Source organism: Polistes fuscatus, unplaced genomic scaffold (genome assembly GCF_010416935.1).
Source record: "Polistes fuscatus isolate 324 unplaced genomic scaffold, CU_Pfus_HIC Scaffold1, whole genome shotgun sequence".
Lineage (NCBI taxonomy): Eukaryota > Metazoa > Arthropoda > Insecta > Hymenoptera > Vespidae > Polistes > Polistes fuscatus.
In genome coordinates, this window is record NW_025112997.1 from 863,364 (window position 1) to 887,747 (window position 24,384).

At 29.8% G+C, this 24,384-nt stretch overlaps 1 protein-coding gene, 1 long non-coding RNA gene and 2 other non-coding genes across 4 annotated transcripts in view; 1 reads left to right on the forward strand and 3 right to left on the reverse strand.

The window, feature by feature from the left end:
* The window catches only part of LOC122513612 (putative glucose-6-phosphate 1-epimerase), a 39,128-nt gene extending 36,797 nt beyond the window's left edge, over positions 1-2,331 (reverse strand). The window contains exons 1-2 of the mRNA XM_043630036.1: positions 2,193-2,331; positions 1,356-1,407 (exon numbers count right to left, since the gene is read on the reverse strand). Coding sequence (XP_043485971.1) covers positions 1,356-1,407; positions 2,193-2,262 — 122 coding nt within the window. The 5' untranslated portion in view covers positions 2,263-2,331. The remainder of the gene's footprint in view (positions 1-1,355; positions 1,408-2,192) is intronic.
* Positions 2,332-2,384: 53 nt separating this feature from the next.
* Positions 2,385-24,384, forward strand: part of LOC122513623 — a 39,326-nt gene continuing 17,326 nt past the window's right edge. The window contains exon 1 of the long non-coding RNA XR_006302806.1: positions 2,385-3,376. This is a non-coding gene — a long non-coding RNA (uncharacterized LOC122513623). The remainder of the gene's footprint in view (positions 3,377-24,384) is intronic.
* Positions 18,172-18,243, reverse strand: Trnac-gca. The gene has a single exon. It is a non-coding gene; the product is annotated as a tRNA-Cys (tRNA).
* Trnad-guc lies at positions 20,757-20,828 on the reverse strand. Its single transcript has one exon. It is a non-coding gene; the product is annotated as a tRNA-Asp (tRNA).

The following is a 24,384-nucleotide window of genomic DNA, read 5'->3' on the forward strand; positions in this document are numbered from 1 at the left end:
TAATATTAATGCTATATTATATTAATAGTATATTCTATTATGCTATATTATATTAATAGTATATTCTATTATGCTATATATATAGATATTATATTAGTGTAATATATAATATTAGATATATAATACTTATAATATTATATAACATATAATATACTTATAATATTTTCCTAATTATATTATATAAAAAAAATGTTATCACTTTTTAAAATAAAATCAAAGTTACAAAATTCAACTACCTACCCAGAGGTAAGTACCTATAAACTTAAATGGTCTACATTACAAAAGGGTTAATTACAACAACAAAAACGAGCAAAGAAAAAAAAAATAAAAAATAAAGACCAAAAGAATCGGAAAAGAAGATATGTAAGGATTTTGGTTTTTTTTCGTTTCTTTTGATGAATGTCCTCGAACGTAAAGATTTTTTCATACTTTTTGTCATTTTCTTTTTCTTTTTTAAGGATCGTTACTTTCACGATGGCTGATGTCACACGTGCATATGTATGTATGTATGTATGTACACTCATATATATATATGTGAGAAAGAGAGGAAAAGAGAGAGAAGGGAGTATCATTGCCCTCGCCAATTTATTCGCCGTTTTTTCAACGTCTGCCGTCTACAAAACGGCCGTCACGGATATCACGCTCATACGCCTGTTCTTTTCCCCTCAGCGAGTGTCCGCGTCTTCTCGACCGTGATATTATTGTTATGGAGAATCTCGCGTAATATCCGAGGCAGGGGATAAAAAGGTGCGAGATTATGTGTGTCCTTCTACGTGGACCGACCATTCGTCAAAAACCTATTTTCCTATTCCATTGACCAGCAAATTTCTTAGCTTTAGAATTATTTATCTTCGGCGATTTTTCATTTTTTTTTCGTTAACTCATATTATGTGTATGTATACCCGTGTAGATATATATATATATATATATGTATTGAATATATAATATTTAATTACAGGGGTACTATATAATATTTTAATTATAGTATATTTATATGTATATAGATATATACATATATATCTTATATATACACACATAAATTTGTATAAAATATTATATTATTTATTTGAAATGATTTATAACTCGGATAGATTAAGGATAATTTCAAAGCATTATAATATCAGTTATAAAATCGAATCATGTTTATAATATTCGTTTCTAATTTATAAACAATTATGAACGATCAATTGTTAAAATATCTATTAAAATATTTAAGCGAAGAAACAAATCGAGAAGGTGTCGATGAATGATTTTGTTAATACGAACATAGAGAATTTAATGTTTAATTTTAAATTATTATCACGAGACTCTTTATAAATGGTATAAATCTATTGACAAACTTTTTTATAACTCACCTTACGAAGAGTTGCTCCTGATTGTTAACTCGCCAAGAAACTACGGTCGCACCTATGAAAAATAGAAGCAAATACAATAAGTAATAATCTTCATATTTAATCGTTTAATTTGAAATCCGCGCGAACGCGTACCCGCCATTTTCAAATTCGACGTTAACTTAGGCGCGCCACTTTTTGAAAGCACGAAAAACACTCGGTTCAATTTTTTTATTCTTCTCGAATTAAAATCATATCAATATCTTAATTGTTGTATCTATTAAAAAAAGAATAAGGTAAAATCTTACTTTTTGTGCTAGTCAAAGTTAATGAATATTACAGTGAATCTATAGATTTTTATCGATTATACGGTCACATAATCGTCAATATGTAATATATAGGTATTAGCGTTTCAAACTTCATGTCGTTAGTTACACGAGGATATAAAAAAACGAAGAAAATAAATATACGTTAATGTGCAATCATTTTAAACTAAAAAAAAATGATAATCTTTCACGTCACGTAATCGCGTACTCACATTTTACATATAATATTTATTACGTACGAGTTTTATCGAAGAGAAATAATTAGCAATTTATTTTCCGTATTTATCGCACTATGCTCGTAATATTCGTTTATTTCACGAGAAGGAGAGAGAAAAATCTCCTCTCGTTCCGATTCACCGAATCGTTTTGCACGTTAGTCGTTGAAATGATCGTCCTTTTACGATCGTTTTCTTCTTGTTTCAATGACTTATTTTTTATTATCACCGGTTATTTGTTATATATATATATCTTTCTTTATTTTTCTCTCTCTCTCTATCTCTTTCTCTTTTTACGTATGTACTCGCGAATAACGCACCGTGTAGATTGATCGTGCAGGTGGTATTGTTGCCCCTGTCCAGGACGACAACGCTGGTAGCCGCTGCCATGTTTGAGTCGTGAATGCGCTTCTCGACACGACCAACCTTTGTTCAATGTCCGCCGGGCTGAATTCCCCCACCACCGCGATTTACTTTTTACCCCCACCACTTCCAGTCAATTCCCGTCCCAGTGGCCTTTCCCTTTGATCGACGCTAACGCCACCGCAGTTTACCGCAACACCTCGTCGCGGACGGATCGATGAGTTAAAATTTTCCGTTATTTTATCAATATTTTACCGACAGTCGTATATCGTATATCGGTAAAGTAGAAAATTAATTTACGAACAATCAATTAATCCGTACTGTTTCACAAAGTAATCGTTCAGTCGATAAATAAAATCTTGTTATTATATCTAATAAAACAATAATGCGCGTATTCATTTTACGTAATCAATTGGTGTAATAATAGTGTTGATTATTAACAAAAAAATTAATCGGGATTTATCTGCTGTAAGTAATCAGAAGTTAGTAACGAATGAAGTTGCAGCAGCGCATGCTCCAGGACAGACACGACAACGTTGTAAGCACTCGAGACTACGAATGTGGCAACGTTGGTATGGTTGTTCGAACGAAGTGCAAAACTAAGAGAGAGAGAGAGACGGAGAGAGAGAGAGAGACGGAGAGAGAGAGAGAGACAGAGAGAGAGAGAGAGAGAGAGAGAAATATATAATCCAGAGTGTGTAAAGTGGTGTGGTGGTGTGGTGGTAGTAGTTAAAGCACAGAAGGAGGAACGGTAGTAGAACTGAAATCGGGGAAGTCTTTGTGTGTTTCGCCGAGACGGTGGTGATGCGTCGTCGTCGTCGTTGTTTGCCGTCGTGCGCCGTGTCAGCTCTCAACGAGGGTCACGGAATAAGAAGAGTAGTATAGTAGTAGAAGCCAAGCACGCCGGTGACCGTAAACGTCACCGTCTGCGCCAAAACCGCTAAGGCGGTACGTGCCTAATCAAACGGGGCAGTGTGTGGTGCTGTGGGGTAAGGGATGACGACGGCCGGGGGACGATAATAGGGGTGCCGACTTGAGGACAGAAATGTTGAAGTTCGGTAGCAAGAGCGACGTTACCGTGGTGCACCGCGCCACTATTCGACTTTTGGACGATTCCGAGATTATCCATTGCGACTTTGAGGTGAGTTTATTTATCAATTCCTTTCTTTTTTTACCCCTTTCGATTTTTTCTTACCTTCGTCTAATTACCATCAAACTTTATTTCTCTTTTTATTATTTATATATATGTATTTTTTAGTTTTTTTTTATTATAAAAATAAAATATCATTTTTATCTTCATAAGTATGCAATACTTTTTGTATGCAAGTGTACCGTATCCATGCGTAGAGTGATTATACCACATTGCATTCTCCCTCTCACTTTTTATTTATTTATTTATTTATTCTAACTAACGTGTAATAAAATAGTAGATACGTTTTATACAATCGTATTGTATCTTAATGTTCGATCCAAATTAGGAAATATTATTTCTTCACTCGTTTAAAAGACTCGTAAGCACAAACAAAGGTATGAAAAGCAACGATGACATTTCTGACCCATATACATACATATGTATATGTCCACCTCGAGGGTGGTGATCCGAAATAATCGATCGCTTTAATCCCTCTTCAACTTTTTTACCTCTTTCTCTCTCTCTCTCTTTTTCTCTAACTCTCTCCTACTTGAAAATATTCTAAGCTAACCGAGGATAGCTTTATTCTCTCTCTCTTGTATCCTTTTCACATACAGCTCTCGGACTTTGACTCCTCTAACCGATCAATACGAATCTAAACAAAATCAACATCCTTATACCCACGTTGCCCTTATCTTTCTTTCTATTTTTTATTTTCCTTATTTTATGTTACTTACCCAGGGTCACGTTTGTCAGTCATGTTGAGAAGATCCTTTCCAGTTTTCTTCCCCAATTTGCTGCCTCATTTGTACTTTTTGTAAGTAGTATCTCTCTCTCTCTCTCCCCTTTTTCTCTCTCTCTCCCTCTTTTTCTCTCTCTCCCTCTTTTTCTCTCTCTCTTTTTCTGTCTCTCTTCGCACTGGAACAGAATCGGCGCGCTTGAATCGATTCCAGAATAGTGTGAGAAAGAGAAAGAGAGGAAGAGAGACAGAGAAGCACTGGCAGTGGCAGGGGGTGGTTGAGGAGGAGGAGGAAGTGGTGGAGGAGAAAGGAGGTTTTGTCTGTCAAAAAAGCAACGAGATGCGTTCGCGACTAAAACGTGTGCCGGTTACTACGAGCCACGACTTTGACATTTCCACGTTGCGCGTGTTCAACAAAACGTCGATCGTATCCTACCAACGATAGAGCTTATGTTATACGTTACATGTATGTACGTGTTTGTATGTGTATATGGTAATTCATTCAAAATATTATAACTTCTAATATATTTAATATTCATTTTTGGTATAATTTTTTTTCTCCTCTTAATTTTGCAAATATAAGAAAATTTATTATTTTTTCTTTTTAAAGAAACGTGTCATTGTTTTTTTTATGAATTTGTTTAATTAATTAAAAATGTTGTGTTCTAATGATCAAATTTGTATGTGTATTTTGACTTGTGCGAATTTATAATTGATTATCATACGACGTTCTCAATTAAATGGAATTAATATTTTTTTGTATTTTTTACCTGGAAAAAGTTTGTACATTTAATCAATACGTTTTTTTTACTTTATTAAGGAAAGATTTTTGTAATTTTTTTTCTCTTACCTTTTATTTGTTCGTAATGCGTTTTGATTTTATTGTAAATAAAGTGAAAACTTCGTTTATAATTTTTTTAAATTATTAGTTTAAAAAAACTTAAAACTTAAACAAAAGACGTTTAAATTTGAGATCTTTAAATTGCGAATGAAAATAGATCTTTTTGCTGGTGTGTTAGTTTCTTCTTTTACTAAATCGTAAAATAAGTAAGATACGTATTTGTATAGTAAATTTATTGTCTACGATTTCTCGATGTTCGAATTTCGAGATAATCTTTCAAAGTCTCTTCTTATTCAGGTTTGACCGTTTACAACACGTATTTTTTGTATTTACGAGACATTTTCACGATAGAACGTTACTATTTATTCCTTCTATGGAAATATATAACTTGTATTCTTTTCAACAACGAAACTTACGTAGCACTCGTGTTCGGCATTTTCTATTAACAATCATAATAATTATTCATAGATCTCAATGTTCTTCAATTCTTTATTTGTAATCATTTATATCTATTATTTTTTTGTCGTTTAAATTATAAATATTCATAGTTTTATTTAATTTTTCCTCTTTTTTTCTTTTCATTTACATACAAATTATACCTATATTGCATTTATAAATATTTATTATCATATGTTTTATTGTAAACATTTTTAGAATTCATTTTTCCATCCTTTCGATATACTTCTGTTAACATTATTATTATTATTATTATATTGTCAGAATGTCGTGTAATTTTTCTATTTTTAATACAATTGAAGGTAAGCTTGTTAAAAAAAATATTTTTGGCAGTGTGTTAAGAACACTTAAAGATGTTACACACGTACACACACGCACACACACGCACACGCGCGCGCCCGTTGATTATGATTGTAATTATCTTAATTGAAGCGTGACATGAAGAAAATATAAATATACACATACACATGTATATAAACGGAGCAGACAGATATATATGCATTTACATCTATACTAATATCTAATATTACGAATTCATACACACATATTGCGTGTAAATCCGTGTACGACCCTTTTCCTATTTCAAGCACTGACGTAATAATCCATCGAGATAGATGATAGGATTTTTTTATAGCGTTACCGTGCGATTTAATGTAAGGAATGATACCATCAGACTAGATTTCCTACTCCTATTATAGTTTATCGCGAATTTACTCAAATACCTTCTGACAATTCTTATCGTAGATCTTTTGATATTCATTTGAATGAAATATCGTTTAATCGATATCAAATATTATATAGAAATGTTACTAAAGTTTTATACAAACATCAAAGAATAGTTTATTATTTTTTTTATTATTCGTAATTTTCATACGCATTCAATAATTTTTTATTTTTATTTGTTCTTTTTTGGTCTGAATTTATTTAGGAAATAAATAATAATTAAATAAATGTTGTATCATTAAAAGAAACTTAATATCATCTATTAACTATTCTAATCATCAAATAATCAGATTAGATATTAAACTTTAATCGTAATGTATCGTTATTAATAATTATATTGAATTTTTATCACGATTTTTATCATAGATTTTTCAGAATACATTCGAGTAAAATAAACGAATATTTTTATGTTAAAACATCTACCTAATTTCTACTTATTTATTTTCTAAATCTTCATTAGTCATTTTGTTTCTACATATTATTCCAAAAGTACATGACAGTTAAAAGAATGCGTGTTCTTACTAAAAAGCAAAAGTTTATTACTTCTCATTAATTCACAAAAACTCGACATAATCGTATATAATTAAAGTATAATAAATCACATAGGATTAGATAATAAACAATTAAAAAAAAGCCAAAAAACAAATTAAAAAAACGATTTTATCTAGCGGTTAACGTTCTACACAAAATCCATTAATTTCTATTCAAAAAATATCTGCTTTGTTTCTATGTATGTGTATATGGATTGGATTAGTAGTAGATCGTTCGTAACGTTGGTAAATTACGTCACGATTCGCCAATCCCATGAATGACGTAACGTACAAGCATCTGACAAGAATTAATACGCTACATGTTAACGCAAATATGCAAATAAAAGAATGAAAAAAAAATGATATGTTTAGAAACAGTTTGAAGGAAAAAATTCTTGACTTTCTTTCGATTTTAAAATCGATTCTCCAAATTCTAATAAACCTCTTTACACTACAATTTAATTTTCTAATTTCTACTTTATATAACGTATACTATTTTATGCGTGTGTGTGTGGGTTGCGTATGATTTATTTTATTCGTTTGTTTGATTTTAATGTTTGTTAAGTTATTTCTGAAGATTCGTCGTAGTCTTTAGTTATTGATTGAAATAAAAGTAGGTGTGTATACCTTTTTGATCGAGTTCTAGTATTTTTCAATCTCTCTCTCATGTTAAATTTTTTAAAATTGGTTACTGGGTATATGATTACTTCAGTATACACATTTACATTCGCACGCAAAAAGAGTACTCGATGAGAGATCCGAGAAATTGTGTATGCTAGTCTTACTATATATAAAATATATATGGGCGTGTGTCTACCTATATACATTGTATATGTTACTGGAATAGTGGAAAATCAGACAAAATATTAGCAATACCCTGGCATTGTCCTCAATGCAAAGCGTTTATTGATAATGTAGGAAACAGAAGAATTTTTACGGACTTTTTAGTCCAGTCAACGAGGGCCGTTTGCCGCGATTTCAGGAAAGAAGGTGGAAGCTTGATATAAGGGTAAATAGACGCTGAATCGAATGGTGCTAATTTTTTTGAGGTGGAAGGTGCCGTTTTTGAAAAAAAGGGTAAAGAAGGATAAAAATTGGTAAAAAATGGCTTTATCTTAGAATCTAGGCATTTAATCGGAAAAAGTTTTAAACAAAAGTTGTAGAGAATTAAAATATACATAAAAAATGTTCTATGAGTTATCTTCGTATTTTCAAAAATAAGCGAATAAAATTGGATTGAAGATGGGAAAATAATTGTAAGAGTGGGGGAAAGCAAGCTTATCCCTCCGTCGCTTTTTACACGCGAGCGAGCTAGTATGCGTGCGAGCGTCCGTGTGCACTAACCCAAACGAAGGATCTTCGGCAATCTTCGGGACTCTCGGTCTTGAATGAAAGTGCGAGTGAGAGAACAAACCAATATTTCTCTCTTTTTATTTATCATGCAATAACGAGTATTTTTGTTTTGGCCATCGATTGTTGAGCGTTCTGTATACGAGTGCGAGTGAGACAATAAACTGATATTTCTCTTTTTATATTTTTTCACTCCGTAGACAGAATTTTACATCTTGGCCATCGAGCGTCGAGCGTTTTGTATATTAGCCCAGTCAACGCGGGCCATACCCGGAACTTTTCTTGTTTATGCTTCAAAATTTGATCTAAGGGTAAGTTGACGACGCTGAATCGAATGGTGCTAATTATAATAAAATCAGCAACCGGCATCTTGGGGAAAAAGGGTAAAAAAGGGTAAAATATAGCCTTATCTTAGAATCTAGGCATTAAATCGAAAAAAGTTTCAAACAAAAGTTGTAGAGAATTAAAATATACATAAAAAATGTTCTATGAGTTATCTTCGTATTTTCAAAAATAAGCGAATAAAATTGGATTGAAGATGGGAACAAAATTTTAAGAGTGGGAGAAAGCAAGCTTATCCCTCCGTCGCGTTTTACACGCGAGCGAGCTAGTATGCGTGCGAGCGTCCGTGTGCACTAAACACAAACGAAGGATCTTCGGCAATCTTCGGGACTCTCGGTCTTGAATGCAAGTGAGAGTGAGAGAAGAAACCGATATTTCCCTTTTCTATTTGTTTAGGCGATAACGAGTATTATTGTCCTTGGCCATCGATTGTTGAACGTTCTGATATTTCTCTTTTTATACTTTTTCTTTCGGTAGAAAGAATTTTACGTCTTGGCCATCGAGCGTCGAGCGTTCTGTATATCTATATATATCGGCGTATAAGCGCGGCACTTTTAAATCGAATCTTGATGCTTATGGCACGCCGTTTCTTTATTTATTGTCAAAAATAATGAACCTTGAGTAAAAAAAAAATAATTCATTTTAACAGAAACTATTATTATTTAGTTGAGAGTAAAAATAATGAATTAATTTTGTGTCTCGCCATAAAATTAATTAGAATAATTAATTGATATAGATTCTTTGCCTCACAAAAATTTATTTGTATATCAAATTGAATACGTATTCTCTTTAAGACGAAATTAAAAATTTAAATATTTTTCCTATTAAATTATGTATTTTATAAAATTTTAAATTACTGACTTTTTGTCTCGTAAAAATTTATTAGTGTATCAAACTAAATACATATTTGAAAAAGAAGAATTTTGTATCCACACATAAAATTAATTCAAGATATATATGAAAGGATATTCTAAAAACGTGGAATTTATTTTTTGTCTATACATAATTTTAATTCATTTTTATTATGTTATAAGAAAATAGTAATGCATTCTGATTTATCTTCGAAGTCTTAAGAATTGTACGAAAAAATTGAGCTATTATCAAGTGGTGCATTAGCGTAAGTAGTAACGTCTTCGCTTCTCGCGCTGGGTATTTAACGTTCGATTCTTCGTGGGGGAATTATTTTTTTTATAAGTTTTTCTATCCTTAACAAGGAAACGTAGTGAGTCCCACCTCAGATTTTTTTCAAATTTTGCACTAACGATATAAAATTTTTTAAGAAATCAACATTATTACGCGAGTAATAAAGTTACTAATTATAAATTAAATAATATCCAATAAATAACAAAAATTAATTTTTAACGTGCCGAAACGATACATTTTTTAATATGATATTTACAGGATAATTTGTAATTTAAGTAATAAACTTGTTTATTTGTGCAGGATGTAAAAAAATTTATTGCTTTGAATTTTTTTGTAATAATTTTAATTTTTTCTATATATAATTAGAAATTAGGAAACGTAAAAACAATTTATATAACCTAAGGATAGAAAAACTTATAAAAAAAATAATTCCCCCACGAAGAATCGAACGTTAATACCCAGCGCGAGAAGCGAAGACGTTACTACTTACGCTAACGCACCACTTAGTAATCGTCCAATTTTTTTCGTACAATTCTTAAGACTTCGAAGATAAATCAGAATGCATTACTGTTTTCTTATAACATAATAAAAATGAATTAAAATTATGTATAGACAAAAAATAAGTTCCACGTTTTTAGAATATCCTTTCATATATATCTTGAATTAATTTTATGTGTGGATATAAAATTCTTCTTTTTCAAATATGTATTTAATTTGATACACTAATAAATTTTTACGAGACAAAAAGTCAGTAATTTAAAATTTTATAAAATACATAATTTAATAGGAAAAATATTTAAATTTTAATTTCGTCTTAAAGAGAATACGTATTCAATTTGATATACAAATAAATTTTTGTGAGGCAAAGAATTTATATCAATTAATTATTCTAATTAATTTTATGGCGAGACACAAAATTAATTCATTATTTTTACTCTCAACTAAATAATAATAGTTTCTGTTAAAATGAATTATTTTTTTTTTACTCAAGGTTCATTATTTTTGACAATAAATAAAGAAACGGCGTGCCATAAGCATCAAGATTCGATTTAAAAATGCCGCGCTTATACGCCGATATATATAGATATACAAAACGCTCGACGCACGATGGCCAAGACGTAAAATTCTTGCTACCGAAAGAAAAAATATAAAAAGAGAAATATCAGAACGCTCAACAATCGATGGCCAAGGACAATAATACTCGTTATCGCATGATAAATAAAAAGAGAGAAATATTGGTTTGTTCTCTCACTCGCACTTTCATTCAAGACCGAGAGTCCCGAAGATTGCCGAAGATCCTTCGTTTGTGTTTAGTGCACACGGACGCTCGCACGCATACTAGCTCGCTCGCGTGTAAAACGCGACGGAGGGATAAGCTTGCTTTCTCCCACTCTTAAAATTTTGTTCCCATCTTCAATCCAATTTTATTCGCTTATTTTTGAAAATACGAAGATAACTCATAGAACATTTTTTATGTATATTTTAATTCTCTACAACTTTTGTTTGAAACTTTTTTCGATTAAATGCCTAGATTCTAAGATAAAGTTATTTTTTACCCTTTTTTACCCTTTTTCTCAAAAACGGTACTTTCCACCTCAAAAAAATTAGCACTATTCGATTCAACGTCGTCTATTTACCCTTATATCAAGTTTCCACCTTCTTTCCTGAGATATGAAGGAAACGGCCCGCGTTGACTGGACTATTATTTACTTAATCATAACAAATTTGTAACAAGATTATCATTTTTTTCATTTATATTTATACGAGATCATATCATCATCATCATAATCATTATAATATTTAAGAAAAAAGTAAATTATTTCTCAACATTTAACCAAAAATCATTAACCAAACAAATGTTCATTTTATTTAATAAGAGAAAATGATTATTCTTTAAATTTATTAATAATTACTCTATAAAAAAATATCTAAAGTGATGTGTAAAAAAATTAACAAAAAACATATTTTACACTTTCACAGATCTTATTTTTACCATTAAAAATTTGTTCGAAGAGCAATAATTCAAATTAGCATAAATGTTAGGGTAATGACCTTTGGTTGAACATACGTGAACGTTATTAATCTTTCTTTTTAACATATATTTAAATAAAAATAATATTAAAATAAATCACGATATTGAATGTTCAAGCAATCAGAACGTTAAGCCAATTTTACGATTCGTTTCGAAGTCGAGTTGACAAATTGGTTTTCAAGTTGGTTTGTTAATTTTTAAACTACATAAATACATAGTTAGACGAATCCTATATACTTATAGTATAATAATCTTCAACGATTAACGTATACTAACGGAAAATTGGATGACCAATTCCGTAAGAGTGGAGACATTCGTATAAGTCAAATTTTAAATCTACTCGAATTACCAACTAATAGAAAATTATCATAAAAAAGCAAAAAAAAAAAAAAAGAAAGAAGAGAGAGAGAGAGAGAGAGAGAGAGAGAGAGAGAGAGAGAGAGAGAGAGAGGAAGTAAAATACGAAAAACTGTTTTCTGTCATTTCCTTTTGGTTCCTTTTCTTTTTTTTACTGTTATATTTTTAATATTAATCGTATATGTTTTATTCAAAAAGAAAAGAATAAGAAATGCAGAAATAAAATTTAAATGAAAGAAAAAAATTATTATATATACAGGGTGATTCACTAATTCTTGCCACCAAAATAGCTCCTAAAGTATGATAGTTAGCAGAAAAGTTTATAGAACCAAAGTTACATTAAAAATTCGGGAGTATAACATGACGTCAGTTTTTTTTTTACTAGGTTTAGTCACTTCTGAGATTTAAAGGTCAAGTTTGTTTTTTTTAAGTGAAATGTTATATTTTATTACGTATCTTCTGATAGCGGCTGTCATGGCAAATCCAACGATATGCAACATTAAGGTATTTGAAGGTCAAGTTTGGTGAACCCATCCAGCCACGATACAGCTCCTCCGCGTCATGCGTGCGTCAGGGTTGCGTCATCTTTTAGATGTCCGACAAAGGATGGAACAGTTGGAGGTAGTCAGGTTTGATGAATACGCCGTATTTAATAAATATTTACTATATTTAATGTTGTACATCGTTGGATTCGCCACGACAATTGCTATCAAAAAATAAGTAATAAAATATAGCATTTCATTTAAAAAAACAAACTTGACCTTTAAATCTCGGAAGTGACTACAACTAGCAAAAAAAAACTGACGTTATGTTATACTACCAAATTTTTAATGCAACTTTGGTTCTATAAACTTTTCTGCTACTACCATGCTTCTGAAGCTATCTTGGTGGAAAGAGTTAGTGAATCACCCTTATATAATAAGAATGTTGGTAACATTTTTTCCTTCGATAACTCTTTTTTTTAAAAAAAAACAGTTGATTATTTACGATTATTCCTAAAGTGCAGCGTATTGTTCTAAACGATACCTAAAACTGTATAAAATGTTCAAAAATATATGGGAGTATACGTATTTGGCGTTACCCTTTTGTTAAATAATTTTGTTATATTATGCAATTTTTTTTGTCCTATCCACGAGATAAAAGTGAAGAAACCTGATATTAAAAGGGCTTTTAATTTGATTAAGACCTGTTTACGTTGCACGTTCACTTAAATGTTTAAGAACGTGCGTTTTAACGTGATCAACCATCTCCTCCTCTCCTCCTCTCAACCACGTTTCCTTTTCCTTTGATTTTAAAATCTTGAAAATAGTTGCACCAGCACGTAGACCCTGCATCTGTTATTCTTTATTGTCGGTCCTTGGAATAAAATATTACATTATTATGTATAATATAACTTACATTATTCTCAAGCATAATTATACGTTAAAATGCTAATTTACCTTATACCGAGATAAACGATAATCTTTTAACTAAAAAAAAAATACGTTTATATAATTATTAATCACTTTTTATAATATTGTTAAATAAGTTCAAATTTGAAGATATCTTTATCTTGCATTTTTTTTCTTTTTTTTTTTTAATGTCGATCCAAAATATAACCGTCTACTATTATTGCTTCGTAGTTAAGAAGAAGTCTCTCTCTCTCTCTCTCTCATATTTCACTTTTACAGTTCACTCGCTCGTAAAATTTGCTTTTATTAATGTATTATGTCGACTGCCGCCTAAAAACGAGACGAGCCGAGGAAGGAAAAGGATTGGTAAGAGTAGAAAAGAGGGGATGGGATGACTAGTAAGAGGGTAAAATAGAAGAAATAAAAGAGAAAGTGTATGAGAGAGAGAGAAAGAGAGAGAGAGAGAGAGAGAGAGAGAGAGAGAAAGTAAAATACGAAAAACTGTTTTCTGTCATTTTCTTTTTTTACTTTTTTTTATTTCTCTCTTTCTTTATTTATCTTTATTTTTCACTTGGATCTGACGTAGCTTTCAAAGTGTGGCCTAAAAAACGTAACAAGGAACAAGAAATAAACAAAACAAGGGGATGTCTCTCTCATCTTCATTTTCTTTTTCTCACTTTTTCTTTTACCTATCTTTTCTTCTCTCTTTATCTCTTTTTCTCTCCTTTCTTTCTGTTTCTGCCCGTTTTTTATTTATTACTCACTTTTCTCGGATTTTTATATAGGAAGGAAGAAGACACTCACAATCAGTTCTTTTCCTTTTTTGTTTCTTCATATTTATTTTCTTGTTTTTCTCTCGTGTTTGTTTCTCCCTCTCATTTTGATTCTTTTTTTGTCGAGTTGTTACAATAGTTTTTTCACACTTCATCATCCTCAGTTAACCACAGAATTTTACTTTCGTCAGAGAGGTGAGGGGAGGGGTTGGGAGAAGACATACTTTTCTTTGACTATATTTTTTGTTTTCGCACGAATTTTCAATCTTATTGTTAGTTCTTGTCCACTTGTCGTTAACAATAAATAACTTTCTTGTACTTCCTTATTCTTCACTTTTATTCTCCACTCCTTTTTTTGTTTCACCTTTTTTCCTCTTTACTGTTTCTTCTACATCTTGCAGAGAGAGGGGGAAGAGGGGTATGAATTTATATATTTTTGTTGTTGACGCAAATAAACGAGTAATTATATAATCTTTGAGCAACGTTCGTTTGATTAATTTCGACTTCTTTGCGTTTGGTTAATTAACGCAGTTATTATTTTTTTTTACCGACCACAATGAGAGCCACATCTCGTTATTTCTCATTTTTGTTGTTCTTTTTCTTTCTTTCTTTCTTTCTTTCTTTTTATTTTTCTCCAGTCACGCTTTTTTTCCCTTTTATTTGTCCTATTGTCGATTTAAGGATTGGAATGATACAAGTAGAAGTTGTTCCTTTTTGTTGTCCTTATCTTTGATTGTTTTGTAATCATTTTTTTATCATTGATTTTTCCTTTTTAAATTCATTTATTCGTTGCTCGTAATTTTTAGAACGTTTACGATCGAGATTGTCCAGATATGCGTTGCGTGATAGGAAAATAAAAATCGTTCTTTTACTATTTCTCTCTTCTTTTTTCATTAATTATTATTATTATTGATTTTTCATCTTTATTTAAACTTGTAGATTTGCGTTTACCAAAAGGTAAAAGTTATTTCTTTTTGGATTTCTTTTTACTATCGTTGATTTCCATATTCATTTCTTATTATTTATTTTATTATATATATTATATATATATATATATTATTATATATATATTAGTTATTTTTCTTTTCTTTTACTTTTATTTATTTCTAAATAATAATTCGAATATTTTCATATAATATTCTTGTGTCATATTGCAATAAAATAATCTTACTTTTGTTAGCATTAATTTGTACGTTTTATTATTTCTCTATTTTTATATTATTCGTAACTCGTAATTCAAATGTAAGTTTGTAGTAAAATGTTTATGTTTTACATCTAACAAAAGATAAAAGTAGTAGTACTATCTTTTCTCGGTTTTTTTTCTTTTTTCTTTTTTAATATCATTAATATTCCATTTTTATTTCCTCTGTCTTTTTTTATTTTCCTTTTTTTATTTGCTTTTATTATTTGTAAACTCGTAATCCAAATATTCGTCGTGGAAGCCGAACATTTTGATGTTGCTTCTTTTCGGTAGGAAACTTTATGGAACATAGGAGGAAACTGCTACTAGTATCATCCTCGTTTTATGATACAAGATCCTTCGAGGTATCATAAATCATTAATAATAACGAGTAGAAAGATATACAATAAAAATCACATTTTGTTGAACTTTGTGCGTAGGACTCACTAGGTTGAACGATAAATAATGTTACTGTTTTTATTACTTTATTTACTTTTATATTTGATATATAAAATATATAAAAATATTATTTAAATTATTCTTTTTATTGGAGATAAAAATAGTGAGATACAATTTTCTTTCGGATACACGTAATTCGAACGCGAAAAGTTGTCACAGTTTAGCAAAAAAAAACCTTACATCGAAAACAGTATTTTTCTGTTGGACAAATTTCTCTTTCAATTTTTGATCTAGAGATAGAAACTACTACTACTACTACTACTAATACTATTTCTCAGTTCTATAAAAGATTATTTATCGAAGAGCGTAGGAGATATTTACAAAAATATTACTTTTTCTTTATTACGAGTGGAAAATATTTTTATTTATAATTTGTTACCTCTATGAAACACGGTATTTCGATATTCTAAGAAATATTTTTAAACAAATAAAAAATATTTAATCTTTTTTTTTTTAAATTATAAGATAGCATTACCATTTTAATAAAAAATATCTAAAAAATCTAACCTAAGTTACTCAAAAACCTGACATAAAACAAGGTACTAACACGATAAGTTATAAATCTAATTTATATCAGATTTTAAATGACTTTTAACTAGTGTTATTTATTAAACATTAAAAGATGACATTACCCTTTTAATAAAAAAATCTAAAAATCTAAATTATACAAAAACCTAATGTGTTAGTATATTTTAAGCACCAAATTCTATTGTATGCACAAAACAACGCCAGTACTGATAAATGTTACAGAAAAACATTTATGCAGAAACAAACACGCAGAAGAAACATTTAACTAGTATTATTTATTAAACATTTCTTGTTCATTTTGTTTATTTATCTTCTTTTTTTTGTAATTTCTTTATATATATATTTAATTAATTTAATATATATTTTTTTTCTTTTACGTGGCAAAGGAGAAAAATTCTTCAAAAAACTTTGAAGAAAGGTGCATTAAAATGATGCTCGAAAATAGGACGGGGGTTTTGTAGCTGGGTTTCAAACTGAACCAGTAGTCGTCTCTTCAAGATTCACTTTCTCTCTCTCTCTCTCTCTCTCCTTCCCTCCCACCCTCTCTTCCTCCCCTTCTCTCATTATTCTTCCTCCTCAAGTGAAGTGTACGGAAGGTTAATTAATTCGTCGGTTCGTTTCCTATTAAAAACGTCTGTGCGGTTTACTTGAAAACGTAGACTTCCCTCGTTTTTTATGGTTTTTAAAATGTGCAATCTTATAATACGTATATTTATTATTTATCTTTTATAGCAAACACATTTTTTTACATATTTACGTAATTAGATATTTTTCCAACGAAATTTCTAATTTATATTTTCCATTTATCTTTTAAGAACATTTAATATTGATTTTATATAATTTATATATTTTATTTTTTATTCAGCTATTTGAAACAAAATTTTATATATCTATGTTTCTAAATTAATTTTTGTAAGATTTTTTCTATCGATTTTTGTCAAATATATTTTTTTTAAAACATATGTATACTTAATAATAGAGATATTTATTAAACATAGTTTGAAATCTTTATTAGAACGTAATAAAGAAACTGATGTTAAATTAATTTACCTAGAACATAATTTGTACAATTTGAACGTGAAAATCTTATAAATTGTACATGTAATAATAGGAGTTTCTCTATAATCGATTTAAACTAACTAAAGCAACGTTTTCATGAATTCAAACAAAACCATATTTAATATGTGACATAGAATAAAAAGAAAGTATAAGACCTCCTCCCCACCCCTTACCCCAGATAGATAAGAGAAAATTATTCAACTTTGTCGGTCGTTTATCGTTAAACGATAAAATGTTTCCGGTCGCAAATGGAAAATGGTAAATATTAATAACGTGCCTTTCTTGAAAATAGAAGTTTAATAAGCGTCGTATCGTATGCGTTGATTGATAGCCATCGAAGATCGTATCTTGTTAATGTTTATTTATAGTGACCCATTGTTCAACCTATATTCTACATTAGCGTAACATTATTGGATCTCTACAGGGTGATGCTTCTGTAATAGAATTATATATTTATATATTTATAAATGTGTACATACTAGGTGTAAAAATTAATTTATCTTGAAATTATTTGAACTTTAATTAAATGAAATTTAATATTTATTTATGTAGATAGATTAACTATCTTACGAAAGGATAAGAATTATTTCCATATCCAATTTGTTTGACGATTTAAAAACATTGACTATTACGTTCAATCTTAATTTGTCCTTTCTTCAACAATCCCTTCAATTTCATTTGTGCAAAACGTATTTTAAACATATTGATTAGAAATTTTTTTTGTCGATAAAATCCATCATTTATTGTTAGTTATAATTATTTCTTCAAAACAAATAATTTGATCTACGATTACATAAATTGTTACTAAGGATGTTTAGGTTATGTTAGCTAATATTAACGATGTAAGAAATATGTATGAATTAAGTTGTATTTTTTTACCAGAACAGAAAAAAAAAGAACTAGGGGACACCCGGGTTTGAACCGGGGACCTCTCGATCTGCAGTCGAATGCTCTACCACTGAGCTATATCCCCAGATATCAACTGGTTCTGTTCTAGTGTATTTCAGAAGCAAATGCAATGATATTTATGTGTGTATATGTATATGTATTGATGAGAAACTAACGTGCATTTATTTAAATAAATTTTAAAATTAATAATTTTAAATAATTAACAGATACACATAGGACACTCTAATGCATACAATGATATCTGTATGTGTGTTATAATAATAAGAACAAATACATATTCAAATGTATTTTTCTGATTGTGAGATAAATAACTAATAAAAACAAAATTATTTGATTTTGATAATTATAACAATTAATTTATTTTTATATAATTCGAACAAGTCATGAGTGCATTTACGTTGAAAAATTATTCGAAATTGTTAATTTATATTGTTATTCATATTATTTATTCATTCATTATTGTCTTATTTTGTTTTTGTAAAATATAATTAATTAATGGTTTATCTTCTGAAGGTCTTTTCTATTCGTGACGTAACGTTAGCTTAGTATTATTAATTCAGCATAAGAGAAGGTTAATGATCTTTTATCTTTATCTTTACCTCTCTCTTTTTAAACAGAAGGATATTACCAGCTCTCATGAGTAGGTGGATATATTATTACGGAAATGGCACATTTGTATATGTCTCTTAGGATCATTCAATGAGATATAATCAAACTTATGGACGACAATAATATTTAAGTCTAGGTCAAGTAACAACCCTGGGTCTATAAGTTCTTTACTGTCTTTATAAACCAAAGTAAGATAGACAATGAGAAAGAATAGTATACATATAGGTTTAGCAGATTTGCATATATAATACTTACTATCTAGGGTCTCTAGACTGTAATAATTTTTCAATCAAATTTAAACTTACATTAGAATTATTTTCTGTCTCTTTTTTTTAGACGTTTCTTTCCTTTTATATTTGTTATATAAAAATTTGTTAACTGTTATTAGTAATTATAAATATTTATTTAATAACATTTGAAGTGATTTTGATTTGTGTGATTTTTCTATCGAACCAGAAATAACACAACAATTTATTTTGTTTTATAACATAGCTTTTTGATTTTGTAATTGATAATTATTTATTTAACCAAAAATAAAGTTCAAGCAGTTATTAGTAATATGAAAAAATTATTAGTTTTGATTTATAATAAAGTATATTATTATATTTCTTATTTAGAATCCTGAGATAGTAATAATTTGTTCATTTAATTGGAAATAACATAAAGACTATCATTATTTTGAATAAAAAAAAAACTACATTCTCCTTGAAAAGAAAATATTTAAACAATCTAGAATTAAATTAATAGAAATATTATCTACCATTTTTCACTACAAAATTATATAACTTGCCTTGACAATCTCGAATTCTCATTTCAAATGTCACAATGAAAAGGATGTAATAATACTTCGAGAGAGAAAATGTCAAAATTGCAAAGTTTGCGTGAACCTTTTAACTAAATTTTTCCCAGCAAAGCATTCTTATTCTTATCCTTGTGAATCTTCGAACATACTATTCTACCAGATATAATCAGAAAAATCCTTGAACCAGTTATGGAAAAGTTAATGTCACAGTTAGATGGGAGTGATCCTAGTAATCAAGTTCTACAACTTTTAATTTAATCAAACTTAAACTTAAAAACGATTGTACTTTCTCGTTAATTTTTCATTTATCTTCGTTAACATTGATAGAGAAGTAGATAATCCAATAAATAACATAACATAAGGATCGGTCAATAAACTAATTGTAAAACATCAGAAATAAGTGAAAGAAACACAAATTAATCAATACTCTTTAAAAGCAATTAGCTTATTATCGTGCACACGTTCATACACACCACACACGCGCGCGCGCACGTATTCATGCACACACCGATCAATTTGATTTGTGAATGATTCATATGATTAATCACTTTTTCCTCTCTTATCCTTATCATAACTTGTTCGAGTTTCCTCCCTCACTTTGTCGTCGTTTAACCCTTTAATTTTTATAAATGTATATATACGTCCGGTGAAAGGTATCGATGTCGACTGTGTATGCATTTATGCGTCCACCGATTTGTTTCTATTAGAAAACTAACACTAACAAGTTGCTACATTTTAAATTTTATTATTTGTAAAAAAAATTGTATAGTAATAAAATAGCTTCAATTTAGAATATTCGGTAATCAAATTCAAATTCTTTTAATTCTTTAAATACGGTTTTGTTTATTTGTCGATATGTTTGTCAGTATATGTATGAGCAATCGATTCCTATAATTTACAACACAATTCGAATCTGTACAATACATCTTTACAATATACTTTTTATATTTACAAAAATTGTTAAAAAATAATTGTTACAAATTTTAATAAAGTGTGAAAGTTTAACGAATTAATCTTGGTTATAATATCGAAAGAGTTAAAAAAGAATCTTTAGGAAATTTGTTTATTAGTTATATTAATTACTAGTCTTTAGATATTTGTTTGTTATTTGTATTGTTTTATCTGGACATTATTATTTAAAAGAAAAAAAAAAAAAAAAGAAAATCCTCCCCGGCGGGGAATCGAACCCCGGTCTCCCGCGTGACAGGCGGGGATACTAACCACTATACTACCGAGGATTCTTGAACGTAATCAGTTAATAGATGATCCAGCCACGAATCTATTACTTTATCGGAAATAAAATATAACAATTAAATTAAATCGTGTAATAAAGTATCGATGGAAAGTTATTATTTATAACGTATTTTACAGTAATAAAAATTTTTAAAATTATATAGAAAGAAAATTAATCGTAATCTGTTCACAGAGAATATTCAATGCATGAATAATATGTGAGATTGGGGGAATTCGAGAAGTGTGCGTGTCGAGGTTTCTAGAATTATTAATAGACGATTTCTTTATAAGTATCACTAAGTAAATGTTATTCTTTATTTGTCATATGTGTAATGGTATGAGTATAGGTGGGTAAGAGAATGTATCGGTTGACGAAAGAGAAAGAAACCGTTTCGTTAGATTAGAGTGTTTGTTTAGGCTGTAAGGTTACACCGTCTAGACTTGTAGTAATAATAAATTACACACATAAGTAAGTTGTTTGTTTTTAAAAGCACTTGTGCACTTTGTTCGTCGGCGACAAATAAAATAATTTTTTGTTAAAATTTTCATTTCTTTGCTTTGAAAGTTATCTAAAGGTTATAGTATACTATATAGTCCAGTCAACGCGGGCCATCTCCTTCAAATCTCAGGAAAGAAGGTGGAAACTTGATATAAGGGTAAATAGACGACGCTGAATCGAATGGTGCTAATTTTTTTGAGGTGGAAAGTGCCGTTTTTGAGAAAAAGGGTAAAAAAGGGTCAAAAATAACTTTATCTTAGAATCTAGGCATTTAATCGAAAAAAGTTTCAAACAAAAGTTGTAGAGAATTAAAATATACATAAAAAATGTTCTATGAGTTATCTTCGTATTTTCAAAAATAAGCGAATAAAATTGGATTGAAGATGGGAAAAAAATTGTAAGAGTGGGAGAAAGCAAGCTTATCCCTCCGTCGCGTTTTACACGCGAGCGAGCTAGTGTGCGTGCGAGCGTCCGTGTGCACTAATACACAAACGAAGGATCTTCGGCAATCTTCGGGACTCTCGGTCTTGAATGAAAGTGCGAGTGAGAGAACAAACCAATATTTCTCTTTTTATTTATCATGCGATAACGAGTATTATTGTCCTTGGCCATCGATTGTTGAGCGTTCTGATATTTCTCTTTTTATATTTTTTCTTTCGGTAGCAAGAATTTTACGTCTTGGCCATCGAGCGTCGAGCGTTTTGTATACGAGTGCGAGTGAGAAAGAAAACCGATATTTCTCTCTTTCTATTTTTTCTTTCGGTAGCGAGAATTTTTCGTTTTGGCCATCGAGTGTCGAGCGTTCTGTATATCTATATATATCGGCGTATAAGCGCGGCGTTTTTAAATCGAATCTTGATGCTTATGGCACGCCGTTTCTTTATTTATTGTCAAAAATAATGAACCTTGAGTAAAAAAAAAATAATTCATTTTAACAGAAATATTTATATATATATATATATAGTTGAGAGTAACAATAATGAATTAATTTTGTGTCTCGCCATAAAATTAATTAGAATAATTAATTGATATAAATTCTTTGCCTCACAAAAATTTATTTGTATATCAAATTGAATACGTATTCTCTTTAAGACGAAATTTAAAATTTAAATATTTTTCCTATTAAATTATGTATTTTATAAAATTTTAAATTACTGACTTTTTGTCTCGTAAAAATTTATTAGTGTATCAAACTAAATACATATTTGAAAAAGAAGAATTTTGTATCCACACAAAATTAATTCAAGATATATATGAAAGGATATTCTAAAAACGTGGAATTTATTTTTTGTCTATACATAATTTTAATTCATTTTTATTATGTTATAAGAAAACAGTAATGCATTCTGATTCATCTTCGAAGTCTTAAGAATTGTACGAAATAAATTGAGCAATTATCAATTGATGCGTTAGCGTAAGTAGTAACGTCTTCGCTTCTCGCGCTGGGTATTTAACGTTCGATTCTTCGTGGGGGAATTATTTTTTTTAAAAGTATATCAAGTTTCCACCTTCTTTCCTGAGATTTGAAGGAGATGGCCCGCGTTGACTGGACTATATATCGTTGAATTCGTATTTATATGGGCTATAATACTGTTACCTCAAAAATACTACGTGCTATTTAAAAAAAGAAAGGTAGCCTTAAAAGACATTAAAAAACAAATTTTTTCGAACTTTTTTTTATTGCAATGTATAGTCAATCAAAAACAGATCAACTTTTGTTTAAAGTACTTTTTTGTCAGATTATCGCAAGTACTTGAAAAATCGTGACTAGAGTTATGCGTGACACCCTGTAAATGCTATAAGCAAAGTAGATAATCCGGCATTGTGGACAATGCCTAGGCAATGTAGGAAATATATTCATATTTCTCATATTTCCTAGGAATTCTGTAGAATAACAAATGAGAAACCGGTAAAGTAAGATATACATCTTCGATTCGTTTTGAATAATTTTCATTAGAATGCAGATATGAAACATCTCGTTCTGGACCTGCTAATCTTCCGCTATGATAATGAACACAAGATACAGATTTTCCATGGTAATCTTTATGAACAACGGTCTAACATAAATGTAATAATCTTTTACTACGATAAGTAACTGTGAGCCCTACATAATAACACACCGGCATAGAGTAAGTTTCAATTAATAGAAGTGTGTGCGCATAGTCTCATATAGCGACGCGCACAGTCTCTGAAACCCGCGCACAAAAACCCTGTGCTTCATGATCGCTTTTGTGTGTGTGTTTGGGGGGGGGTCTGTGTTTCTTTTGTGATATGTGTGAGTTTGTGTGTGCGCATGTTGCTCGATAATGTATTTTTCTCAACATTGCCTAAATAGCATTTGGTATTCTAAAGAATACCTAAGTATTATGTAAAATGCCTAGGAAAAGTCCGTAACAATTTTTCTGTTTCCTATATTACCTAAAAACGCCTGGCATTTCTCATTTTGCCCATAACATATATTGTTACGTCCCAGGACGTTTTCTTTTTATTGTCTACGCTCGATATTTTCTTCGTTGAAAGCAATGAAACACAAATAGAAGGCCCACATAATCCTAAACAAACATTCCATAAATTCCGTATTCACTATCGCTGCCGATATATAAAATATCCGACAAAGGAATAGATCTTTGATCCATAAGCGTAGGCGCATACAAATTTGTGCATCTGAAATCATTTGGACTTTACCCCCAGAAGGTATACTCTTTAAACCAATGAGCTTTGTAGGGGCGTCAATGTAAAATAAGGAACTATGTTTTATATCTTGCAAACTGATTCGTTATGCAACTAAGTAACTGATCTAATTGTAAGAAGTGGAAGCAGGAAAAAATCTATAAAGGTTAGGGACAAGGACATTACGCTTTTTTTTACATTTCCGATATTCAGCACTCTTCTTTTACATCATTTTTTTACATCTGATATACATCTCTTACAACTTCTAATTTTTCTGTAGACTTAGAACTTTTCCGTTAAATCCACTATTTCTGTTTAATAAGTCTGCATTCTGTTTTAGTTAATAAGTTTGATTTTTGTTTTAATTAATAAGTCTGTATTCTGTAAAACTA